The following is an 11,625-nucleotide window of genomic DNA, read 5'->3' on the forward strand; positions in this document are numbered from 1 at the left end:
AAAACTCCTTTACGCGTTTCCTCCCATACCCTTGATTCCTTGGGTTCTGAGGAAGATACACCAAGACCGGGCCCAAGTCATATTGATCGCCCCGGATTAGCCAATAAGGTTGTGGTACACAGATCTTCTTCACCTCTCCTCGTGCCCGCCGCTCCGTCTCCCTCTCAGGGCAGACCTCCTCTCTCAGATGGAGGGGCAGGTTCTACAACCCCACTTCCAGACCTTACACCTTCATGCCTGGAGATTGAATGGGGGAACCTGAATTATTTTTCTCTCCCACATGATGTGGTGGATGTCATCTTATCAGCCAGGCGGGACTCCACCAAGTCCATCTACTCTTATAGATGGTCCAAATTTGTCTCTTGATGTGGGTAGAAATCCATTGACCCTTAGGAGGCTCGATTGCCTGACATTCTTCAGTTTGCGCTTTCTTTGGCTCAGCAAGGGGTTGCTGTAGCTACAGTGAAAGGTTATCTATCGGCTTTGTCTGCATTTCTCTTTCTGCCGGATCAGCCGTCCTTATTTAAGTCTCCTATTGTCTTAAGGTTTTTAAAGGGCCTTACAAATTAATCTCCCCCTACTCCTTTTATTGTGCCACAATGGGACTTGAATCTTGTGCTTTTTTTCTTAATGGGTTCTCCGTTTGAGCCTTTGCACAAGTGTCCCTTGAGGCTTTTATCTTTAGTATTAAATCTTTTTATTGAGCAGCACAGAAAAACACAGCATCTCACACCGCCAATGCAACGGTCTTTCTGATTGCGATTACCTCGACAAGGAGGGTAAGTGAGCTTCAAGCTCTTAGTTCAAAACCCCCATTCTTGACCATTCATGCTGAAAGAATGATACTCTGGACCAGGGCTGCTTTTCTGCCTAATGTGGTAACTCCCCTCCATCTAGGGCAGTCCATTACCCTCCCCACCTTCTATCCTCCCCCTTACCATTCTAAGGAGGAGGAGAGACTACACCGTTTGGACCCTAAGAGGGCGGTGAGCTTCTACCTGGACCGAACTAGAGAGTTCAGAGTTGATGACCAGCTCTTCATGGGTTTCGTTGGTGCCAGAAGAGGCAAAGAGGTGCACAAGCGCACACCGTCAAGATGGATTGTTTTGTGTATCAAGATATGCTACTCTCTGGCCGGTAAGGAACCTCCTGAAGGTTTGAGAGCCCATTCTACTAGAGCAAAGTAATCTACATCTGCTTTGTCTAGGGGTGTTGCTGTGGAGGACATTTGCTGGGCGGCAACTTGGACCTCCCTCCACACTTTCGCAAAGCATTATTGTTTGGATGCAGAGGTGAGGAGGGACGGACACTTTGCTCGTTCTGTCCTTCAGGACTTCCTAGTATAGAAGGGTCACACCATCCTCCGGGAGTGGGACTGCTGTGGGAAACTATTCACAAGGGGAGGAATCCACTGGCAGATGTATCTATCAGAAGAACAAGTTACTTACCTTCGGTAACGCTTTTTCTGGTGGATACAGGATCTGCCTGTGGATTCCTCACTGACCCACCCGCCTCCCCGTTGTCCACTCTTCTATACCTGCATTAGTGACAATGTTTTAATGTATATATATTTTACTCAAAGGTCTAGTATTATTCTAATCGCTTTTCAGCATTGCCTGTACACTGTGTGTGTTCCTTGATTTTTTTTTTGTACTGTGTACACTGTGAATATATCTACTGTTGTCGGTCCGTCCGTGTGCCTCGAAGGCACAGAAAAAAGGGCGGAACTGATGTCATCACACCGACTGAGTCCTATTATGGAGTCAGTGGCGCCAGAAGAGCCGCGCGCGATGCCATGCTTCTGTGACTACGACGTTGGCGTGAGGAGCTACAAAAGAATTTCCGAATGTTGCTGTTGCAGGGGGATATTCACAAGGTGAGGAATCCTCAGGCAGATACTGTATCCACCAGAAAAAGCATTACCGATGGTCAGTAACTTGTTCTTCTATGCACTGCACTAAGAGCATGGACAGCAGAGCAAGTTCAGTCTAGAGTCTTTAGGGAGAAAAGACGCACTGCATGCCTTGTTGACAGCAAAGGCTGTTTATCAGTGGAGCAGAGAAGGCAGCGTTCCCTGCAAAGGGCGCAAACACTCTGCAGCAGAGGACTTTGCTTTATCTTCATCAGGCGATTTACAGCATCTGTGAAGTGTGCTGGCAGTAGGTCAGACCACCTGGTACAATCTCGTGCAATAATCTAGTCGAAGGACCTCTTCTGTAAAGTGGAAGACCTTATAGATTAAATCTGATCAGAAATTAGAATTTCTGACATAAGTTTAGGAATGTCTGACATAGATCATGTGCATCTAGGTTTGTGTCCCAGATGTTTCTTTATGAACATATAACAGACTACACTATTTCGGCTATGTTTGTATTTGTTCTTAGTTAACCTTGACATGAAGAAAAGTAGACCTTTTAACCCAGACGAATGTTGCATCAGGTGTTATATCTGTGTGATAAGTGAATTTACTTTACACTTTCATAGTTCTGCGAAAGATACCGGAAGATTACATCTGCCTCAACTGACAGACATGACGCTAATTCTGTATAGCTCGGGCAAGATGGCGACTTCTATTGTCTAAGATTGATAAGATGTCGCCCTCCATTTTCAAAAATGAATTTGGGCTTAAATAAAATGGAGTCGGACCTTAGGGGCTTTACGCTGTTGAACCTCCAGTTCCTAAAACACAGAGACTACATGACGACTCTAGATCTCCATAATGCCAATTTCACCTCCCCCTTTCACCCAAAGCATCGACAATTCTTAAGATTCAGAGTAGCCAGCATTCAGTATCAGTTCAAAGTCCTCCCATTTGGATTCCAATTGCTCTCTGATTTTTCACAAAATGTCTAGCTCCAGTGGCAGCTCATTTAAAACAGAAAGGCTATCAAATGTTCCCATAGCTCGATGGCTGGTTGATAAAAGCCCCTACTTGTCAAGAGGCGGCAAAAGGAAAATGGCCTGCCTAACTCTATTCAGAAAATGAGGCTTAACTCTCAACTCATGAAAAATTATCACTTTGCCTATCAAGAACCATAATGTTTTTGGGAGCCATTTTAGACACCAATTAGGACAAAGAATATCTAACAGAGGACAGACGAACCAGACTCAAGCTATTAGCGGAGAAGCTGATTCAAACATAGTTTGTTTCAGTTCAGCGCTTTAAATCCCTCAAGGGGGGGAGTGAAGCTTGGACAGTGAAAAAGTTGGTAGCCAAGCGCCGGAGTTCCTTTTTGCCATGGGCCACAGGAGCTGTTTTCGGCTTGTATCCTGCAGTGCCCCAACCTCTCACAAACTGGGGCAACGGAAGGCGGTTTTGGAGGCCTCCTCCTTGCTGTGTAGAGGACCTGGCAGGAATGAGCGGCTGTGCCAATCACACATGGGGTGACAGGGCATCCTAAAGTACATTCAAGCTCTCAAATGTAGTCCTACATCTCGGCCATCCATTATCACTGTTGCCTTCCACGGCTTTGGCGGCCTCTTACAGGCCCCGAGGGGGTTGCTGTGGCCTGCCAGAGTGGAGCCTGTATGTGTGGAGCCAGCATGGGTGCAGCACTGCCCACTTAACATCACACATGCTGCCTTTTGTTTTCTGATACCGCCGAACCTGGACCCACCATCTGGATCTGGACCCACCATCTGGATCTGGACCCACCATCTGGATCTGGACCCACCATCTGGATCTGGACCCACCATCTGGATCTGGACCCACCATCTGGATCTGGGACCACCATCTGGATCTGGGACCCTGCGGGTAGACCCTCTCCAGCAGGGACTTCCTGCCATTCACATTGGGCCCTCCCCCAACCTCTGTGGTCTGGGGAGCCGAATCAACACGACTTTGGCTCTGTGACCAGTAGGGGTGATGACATCCTCATAGGGCCTTGGGCCCGTTATGCCAGTCCTGCTGGCCCTCGTCCTTTAATGGCAGTGTTTCCTGGAATGTGGCACAGGGACCGAATGGTGGACATGAGGGACAGCCCAGTTGCCGGCGGTCTACTGAAAGTTCCCTGTGCGGCCTACTGGGGCTGGCGCCCCCTCTCCTGTTACAAACTGCCCTCCCTTCAGCATCTTCTGCCTGTTGCACTTGACCTGGTCGGTTTGGGCCTGCCATCTTGGTGCCAGGAGGCCTTTTAGATTGGTGCTGGGGCCTGGCAGCTGCCTCTGTCTCTCTTGTGTCCTCACGATGCAACATTTTTTCCAGTTAAGAAAATATTTTTACAATGCGGAATTTATTGTGCTGAAGTTCGGAGAGATAATACGATGCACTGAAATGTGGTTTAGCTTAATTCAAGCATTTCTACCCATCTGTTTTTTAAGTGAAACATCCGAGGTGTGACGGGTAAAGCCAGATAAGGGTCACTTAGCTCAGAGTGCCTAATGCTCATGCTGGACCTCATTGGTAAGGCCCAACCACTAAGCAAAACGGGTCAAAAGGGACGAGCCTGGCAGTAAGGACTGGGCTCTTCCTATTCCAGAGGGACCGGGGTTGATTTGTTTGCATTTCCCAGTTTGTAGGCATGGTAACCAAAAAACAGATGGACTGCATTGCGGCTGAGATTTATCATGGAGGATCCAAAACTGAGAATGGAGAGCTTCTGAGCTCCGCCTCAGCCATCGGAGCAGGAGGATAGATGCAGCAAAATCATTGGTAATTACAGGGGAAGGACGGGGGATAAGGAATGTGAAGGAGAGAGAGAGAGGAGGTAGAGCGAGCGATAGATCACAGCATATAAGGCGCTTGGCAGGCTTTTTCAGCACAATGAGGCGATAATAAATCCCTCTTCTCTTCATATACAACAGTGCAGGCGTGTTCAGATTCTGTGCGCGCTTCTGTGCTCCGCTCTCCCAATGTGTCCACTGAAATCACCAGTGCAATGCATTGTATACTTTTCTTACCCACTATAGCAGTTGTGCAGAGTTGTGATGTGACCTGCTACTGGAACCAAAGCAGCACTCACTATTACACCAGTTCCCACAAGCCATAGCTCCCACTATAACATTCAGCCGATTTCTCCTACTCGCTCTTCAAACTTCAAAAACCCAGGCCTCCCGCTATTGAAGTGGCAGCATCCGCTGCCATTATTAAAGGAAAACAAAACAAAGCGCGAACGTCGTGCCGAAAATAAAACAAGAACAAAAAATAGTGTTGCAAAAGCAATCATTTCTAAAACACGAGCTGAGCAGATAGCAGCTAAAATTTACTTTGTTTAATTTGTGGCATGTGCATGTTGTGAGGTGTGGAAGGGAGGGGCTCTGGAAGAGTGACTCGATGTGAAGCTCTTTAAATATAAAGTGAAAATGCTTGCTCTACACTGCTGTTTAACAAAAGTAAAACCCTCTTGTGCTTATGAGGGGGCAGGGTTGGGTCCCTGAGAAGCAAAAGGGAAGAAGGGGTTAAAGATGGGTGCATGGTGGTACGAATGTCGCAGACAGCACAACGAAAACTGGAGGAAGCTGAAGTTACGATTGCCGTCTAAGATTAGCCGCGCGCGCACCAAGTGTAGCGAACAGGACCATTAATTGTTAGATAGTTTAATAAACCTTGTGCAAAAGAAAGCAGTTACCCTACCGTGCAAGGGGATCGGAGGTCTTCTTACGGCAATCCAGCTTCCTCGAAGACACGGTGGTGCGCATGTCACACACAGTGCAGCGAAAACGGGAGGAAACCGCCCTCCATAATAAATAATACTAATACGAACGAGGCGCTTGAAACAAAAATAATGAGTGTAGCGAAACTGCAATCAGTGAAGCCTGCGTTGCAAAGATAACTGTGTGCTATAGTAGTGCAGGGCAGAAACGTCACTTCTGCGAAGCTTCGTGCAGTGGACCTGTCTCCTGAAACCTACAGTCAACAAGCTGTCGTCATTTCTCGAATGGAATAAAAAAGTGCTTACCCACTAATTGAAGGAGACTGTATAACGTTGTAAGTAAAAGATCCTGTCTGGATGGGCCGTCCCAAAAGGAGACAGGGCTGTAACAAAGAAACCTCATTTTCAATCGGAAGCCAGCGTTTACTATAAACGATGACGCCAGCCAATCAAAAAGATCGGTGGGGCTTCAACTCCACTTCTGTAATATCCTCTGAGACAATATGCCTCGTAGAGCGAGCATCGCATGCACGCTGCAACGCTAGGCAAGACCTAAAAAGGACATCTGCTTGTACAGACATCTGTTTCCTTGAGACACCTTAATGAGTTATTTATGTCAATTTGTGTAACGTCGTATGTTATGTTTTAGTTCTAATATTAATTTCTGTATTTTACATTTAGTTTTTTGTATATGTTACGCAACCGTCCTGTGTGGTCCTGTGACATTGGTAGTATACAGTGTCTTAAAACTCCTCTTTCGTGTCTTATATTATCATTTTGTTCCTACTGGTGCACAATTTATTTGTCAAATCCCAAATACCATATGGGACTAAATAATGTTTTGTAAAAGAAATATTACTTCCCCGACAGAACCAATTGTTGTTGCATACTTCTAGAAGGTAAATAATGTAATTTAATTTGTGGTTAACCTCTTCCCTGCTGATGACGGAACCGCTCCATCATCAGCTGCGGTGGCGCTGTGCTGATGACGGAGCGGTTTCGTCATGGCCCGCGCGCGGCGCGAATTACACGACTGCGCTGAGCGTTCTATTGAGCGGGCGGGGCCATGATGGAACCGCTCCGTCATAAGCACAGCGCAACCGACGCTGGTGACGGAGCGGTTCCGTCACCAGCATGCGCCCGCAACTCTTCCGCCCCGCCCCTTTAGCACTGCGGCCGAATAGCCCCCGCAGTGAAGGGGTTAAATGAGATTGCAGAACGTAGTTTATTTTTATTTAGACTATACCATGAGTCATGCAAGGCGCAGCAAGGCCAGGTTCAACACTTGTTGAACGTTTCTTTATGACCCATTGAAATACTCATTATGGTGGACCAAAAAAAGCCCTGTTGTGTTCCTAAGCCAGTTGATCGGAGCCTACTACAAGAACCCTATCTTTTCAAATTGGGTTGGGCAGTATCCCCCGGCTTATATTTCTTTTTTACCCCTGTAATTCGTTCCAGAAAATGTACCTATTCTACTTCATTTTACTCAATGCTGTTTGATTTTGGTAGTTAAACGGAAATGTTTCTCATTTTAAATGTTACTTACTTGCTGGTCGTAAAGCATTCAATGACTTGTTATGAGTAACACCAAACTGTGGTGTGATGATTCAACATACAGACTACATGAAATATTGTACTGATATTGCAATAATATGCTTTTCTCTAACTCTGCTTTCGCCTTATCTCTCTTTTTCTGGGTCTGCACAGTATTTGAAGAGGGCAGGGAATGTTTCATTATCTCGAGGGCACTGAACTTAACATTTGAGAGCTTGAATGTACTTTAGGATGCCAAACACACCAAAGGTCTACAACTGGGCTTAACCACATGGCTGCTGCGGGGATTTTTGCGCTGTGCTGCATATGCTCATTTTCCATTATTCATGACGAGCTCAGCTCGTCATCAGCACACGACACCCGTGGGTGATGACGAGCTGAGCTCGTCATCAGCATCGAAAGGGTTAAAAAGACAGACCAGGGAACTAGGGAATGCACTTTGTCCTTTGTCTCTCACATTGCCACTCTTTTCTTTCTTTCTCCCTCTCTCACTCGTTTTCTTCCTTTTCTCTGACCATATTTCTGCCTTTTGCCTACTTTTTTTCTGTCTCTCCTTTCTGTGCTATTATTTCTCTACTGGTCTTTTCTCTACCTCTTAGTTTCTTTTCTCCCTCCTGTCTGTTTTGCTAAATTCCATTCTCTTTCGGTTTCTTTGAAGCACTTGGCGTCCCGTTATCTATGTATGTAACTTCTACATATTGATAATGCTGACAAAGTCTTCACAATTCTCCTGAACTGTTTCTGTGCTGTATCTTTACTGGCCAACAATGGTAATTAATTTGCTGCTTGTCCTTTTATCTTCCAGGCAAATGCCTCAGTGCCGCAGACTTGGGCAGTCCATCAACCGTTTGAAGTGATGTCTCAACCCCAACCGCAAATCCTCTTCCTGCCATCGGCTGCCCCAACCCTTCTCAACCCTCCCACCTCAAGCGAGCGCCGAGGATATCTGCCCATCTTGAACTCCTATGCGAAGATCGCCCCTCAACCTAACAAGGAAGGTCTTGTTTTGCATGGGAACGAGACAAACGATGCAGATGGTCCCAGCAGGCAAAAACGCCTCTGTGTAGAGAAGCATGGGATAGATGTCCCAGGCACAATGTCCAGCAAGAGTAGCACTCTATCTAGTAACAGTGACTCGTTACCATGCAAGAATGACCTCTTGTCCAGCAAGAGCGACCTTCTGTCACCTAGCCCTGATGCTGTTAATATATCTGATCAGAAATCTGGTAAAGGTGCAGTGTTGCAGAGTTCTTTGGCACAACTTGCCAATGCTCCGGCTTTGCCGCTAATGTCCAATGCCAGCATCGACATGCCCATGGATTCTGCGCCAATATTCAAAGCTGGGCAATCCCAGACATTGAAGTCTTCTAAGAAAGAACTGCCATCTCTAGCAAAAGTGTCAGTGAACATCTCACCTCCAGCAAGAGAAGTCTGCAGCTCTTCTGAGCTGACTGTCCAAGAGCAACAGAGCAAAAGCAAACGCTTTCAAAACACTTTGGATGTCCTGCACAGGTCTGGTTTGCTTGAGATTACCATGAAAACCAAGGAGCTTGCCCGTCAAAACCGGGCTACCCAGGCAGAATTAGACCTCTTGAAGGAGCAGATGCAGCTCTTCATGGAGGCGATGCAGAGCAGCCTGCCCCAGTCATGGGCCAAGCTTCATGAGTCTCTTTCAGCTGGTGCCCCCAAAACCGAGAGCGGTCTTGCTGACGGTGGCATCATGCAGGTGTCTCTTGAGTCGTTTGGAATGTGAGGCCTCCTCTAGGCCTCTATAGAAGAATGCTGCAGAATGTCAGCCTGGCCACTTTCTCACTGTTCTAGTTTCCATGTAGTTTGGGAAGATGTATTGGTATCGAGCACATCTTGAGCTGCCACAGAAGACGAAGCACTCCACAAAGTGAGTGTAGGAAATATGCTCTTTTTTCGTTTGGCGGTGTATCTGAAATTCGTCCAATAAGAGCAATTAATAATTCCTGTGCCCTATGCGGAAAAAATGTGTGTTCTCCAAGAAGAAATGGCAGGACTGTCAACTCTCGATATGGGAATCTTCTTTTTTTACCAGCAACTGAACTGCACCTTAGAGCTTTGTGGAATAATTTCCACCCAGAGAAACGATTGACGTAATGACTCAAATAAACTGGTGTATGAGTGGTTGATGAATACAATCAGATTACAAAACAATGAGATCTGTAGACTTTGAACTCTAACCTTGATCTCAATCTGTATGAATTCAGAAATTACAACTGTTGGCACATAACCGATATCCACAGTAGCAAAGTTGTCTGGTTCTTACAGAATGACTTTACTCTTCAGTTATGGGAAGTCCATGTAAAATAATCTAAGGCACTGCGTATCCTGCTTCTCTCATGACTCTAGGTTGAATCCTGAAGCCGCAAAAGGGAGTGAACAATGGAGAATAGATGGGTGTGAAGCTGCCAGCCAAATATGTTGCATTGCTTGTATCGGAGCCATGTGGTTCATGCTGTCATTAGTATCCTTAGCCTCACTTCTACTGCCTCCTCCGTGACTTCTTGTCTTGAACCTTTGACTCTCTAACTATGGGAAGGAAGTGAGACTGGTAAGTGTCAGGGAAAGGAGTAGCTTTAGTACCGGAGTCTTAAGTGGTTCCTGTGAGAGTATTCATTGGTTCCTGGTACAGAAGAGGAAAACAGAAGTGAAGCACTAAATACAACAAATGAGCAATTAAATATAATGCAGAAGCAGAGATGTGAACTTGCAAAACAGTGCATCAGAAATGCTAGGCTAAATGTATTTCCTCTGTCAACCTACCTTACGAGTGTTCTTTACGTATTCCTTTTTGTTGTATTATTGGGTCATGAGCGGCAATTCATGTCCATTTTAGTTTTCGCTTCCTTCCCTAATGTAAGTTCTACTGTGCTGAATGTCACAAGTTTTAGGAGGAAGCGGTCATCACTGTAGTACATACTGCTACCCTGTCTCTGTAGCATCCTGGACACCTGTGCTCAAGAAGGCAAGCAAATGGCCTTCATCTAATTTTGAAGAAGGCTGAAGTTGGTGGGTTTGATCTCCTAAAAACCTCATCACTCCATTCCACGCTCCAATAATAACCTTTGGTTAGAAGACAGACATTACTTTGTATTTGTATTTTGAAATGCCTCCTTGTGTGATTTCCAGTGGTGGCCATAAATTTACCCATCTTCATTTCTTCTAAATTTCCCCATCAGGTGCATCATTGTTGGTGAAGGCGTTTTCTTTGTGGCTAACAGTATCAGTAGGTAAACCTTTAAAGCTTGAGGCTGCACTGTCTATTTAATACCGCATAAGGTCATGCTCATTTCGATGTGTAGAACATGGTACAGCACATTCATATCATTGATATTTGCAGATCAAAATTGTGACCTACTCTCTGTGCAATTATTCTTCTGTAGCACCCTTACCGCAAAAATGTTTATTAAGTGGTTTCCACTTCAAGGAATAATAAAAATAGACGTGCAGCAATTTCAAATTTAATCTCGGCAACTAAGGCTTACGTCTTTGTTAAAGAGTCAATTTCATGTAGGTTAGACTTTCCTTTGAGCCAGGAATAATTAAATGCTGAATCAACCAAAGTATCGGGAAAATGAGTAAGCACTATCTTTCTGCAACTGTGTTTTGTAAAGTCCAATGTGTTTCGCAGGCTACCTCCCTTATTTAAGCTACTTTGAGCACTGGCTCCTAAATTACTTTGTGTCAACAGCAGGTAGAAAATGTACTGGACAAAAGGCTTTTCAAAATATGTTTATTTTCAAAAATGAAATTATTTGATATATTTGTATTTGAAACCGAGAAACACTAGTTATTTCATATTCTCAACTGACTCACCATGCAAACTGAAAATGGCAATTTGTGTATATAGTGTTTTCCAACATTTTAGGGAGTATTCTGTGAACACAGGTATTTCTTGCGTTCTGTCCTAGAGCCATTCCAGTATACATTTACTTTCGATTAACAATAGTTTCTAGCAGTTCACCTTTCATATGCTGATTCAATATCAGTGAAGTGGCTTATGTTATGTCATTACCTCACTTTTCCATTTTTTTATTCTATATGTATGAGTTTGTAATCTGTCTAAGCTTTTGTCCGATAGCTATATGGTATTGAATTGTAGAAACTGTATTTTGTATGTTCTTTTTCAAAAGACCAGAAATATGAAGTAAATTTGCATCCTCTTTAATTTTGGAGCTCTTTTTTTTTTTCTTGAAGCCCATGCATTTCAAGTGAGGAAACTGCCTATATGTTAGTCTGTAACATTCACAGTGTGAATAAATCATAAGGCATTGCCATTGACTTCAGAGGAGGATATTTTTAAAATACTTTGGCTGTGTATTCTATTTATCTTATAGAGACTTCTAGCTGCAGATTCCTCACTTTATAATATTCCCAGGAGTGTGAATGGATCCAGAAACTTTTAAACAATTCCCCTTGTGCGCCGGTCGGTGGCGGCCTTCTGCTCCGC

At 44.8% G+C, this 11,625-nt stretch overlaps 1 protein-coding gene across 2 annotated transcripts in view; it reads left to right on the forward strand.

Moving 5' to 3' along the window:
* The window catches only part of CIPC (CLOCK interacting pacemaker), a 76,663-nt gene extending 65,320 nt beyond the window's left edge, over positions 1-11,343 (forward strand). For both annotated transcript variants that reach the window (XM_086937541.1, XM_086937542.1), the window contains exon 4: positions 7,954-11,343. In XM_086937541.1, coding sequence (XP_086793667.1) covers positions 7,954-8,901 — 948 coding nt within the window. In that variant the 3' untranslated portion in view covers positions 8,902-11,343. The remainder of the gene's footprint in view (positions 1-7,953) is intronic.
* The last annotated feature ends 282 nt before the right edge of the window (positions 11,344-11,625 follow it).

Source organism: Lissotriton vulgaris, chromosome 9, assembly GCF_964263255.1.
Source record: "Lissotriton vulgaris chromosome 9, aLisVul1.2, whole genome shotgun sequence".
In the NCBI taxonomy this organism is placed as follows: domain Eukaryota; kingdom Metazoa; phylum Chordata; class Amphibia; order Caudata; family Salamandridae; genus Lissotriton; species Lissotriton vulgaris.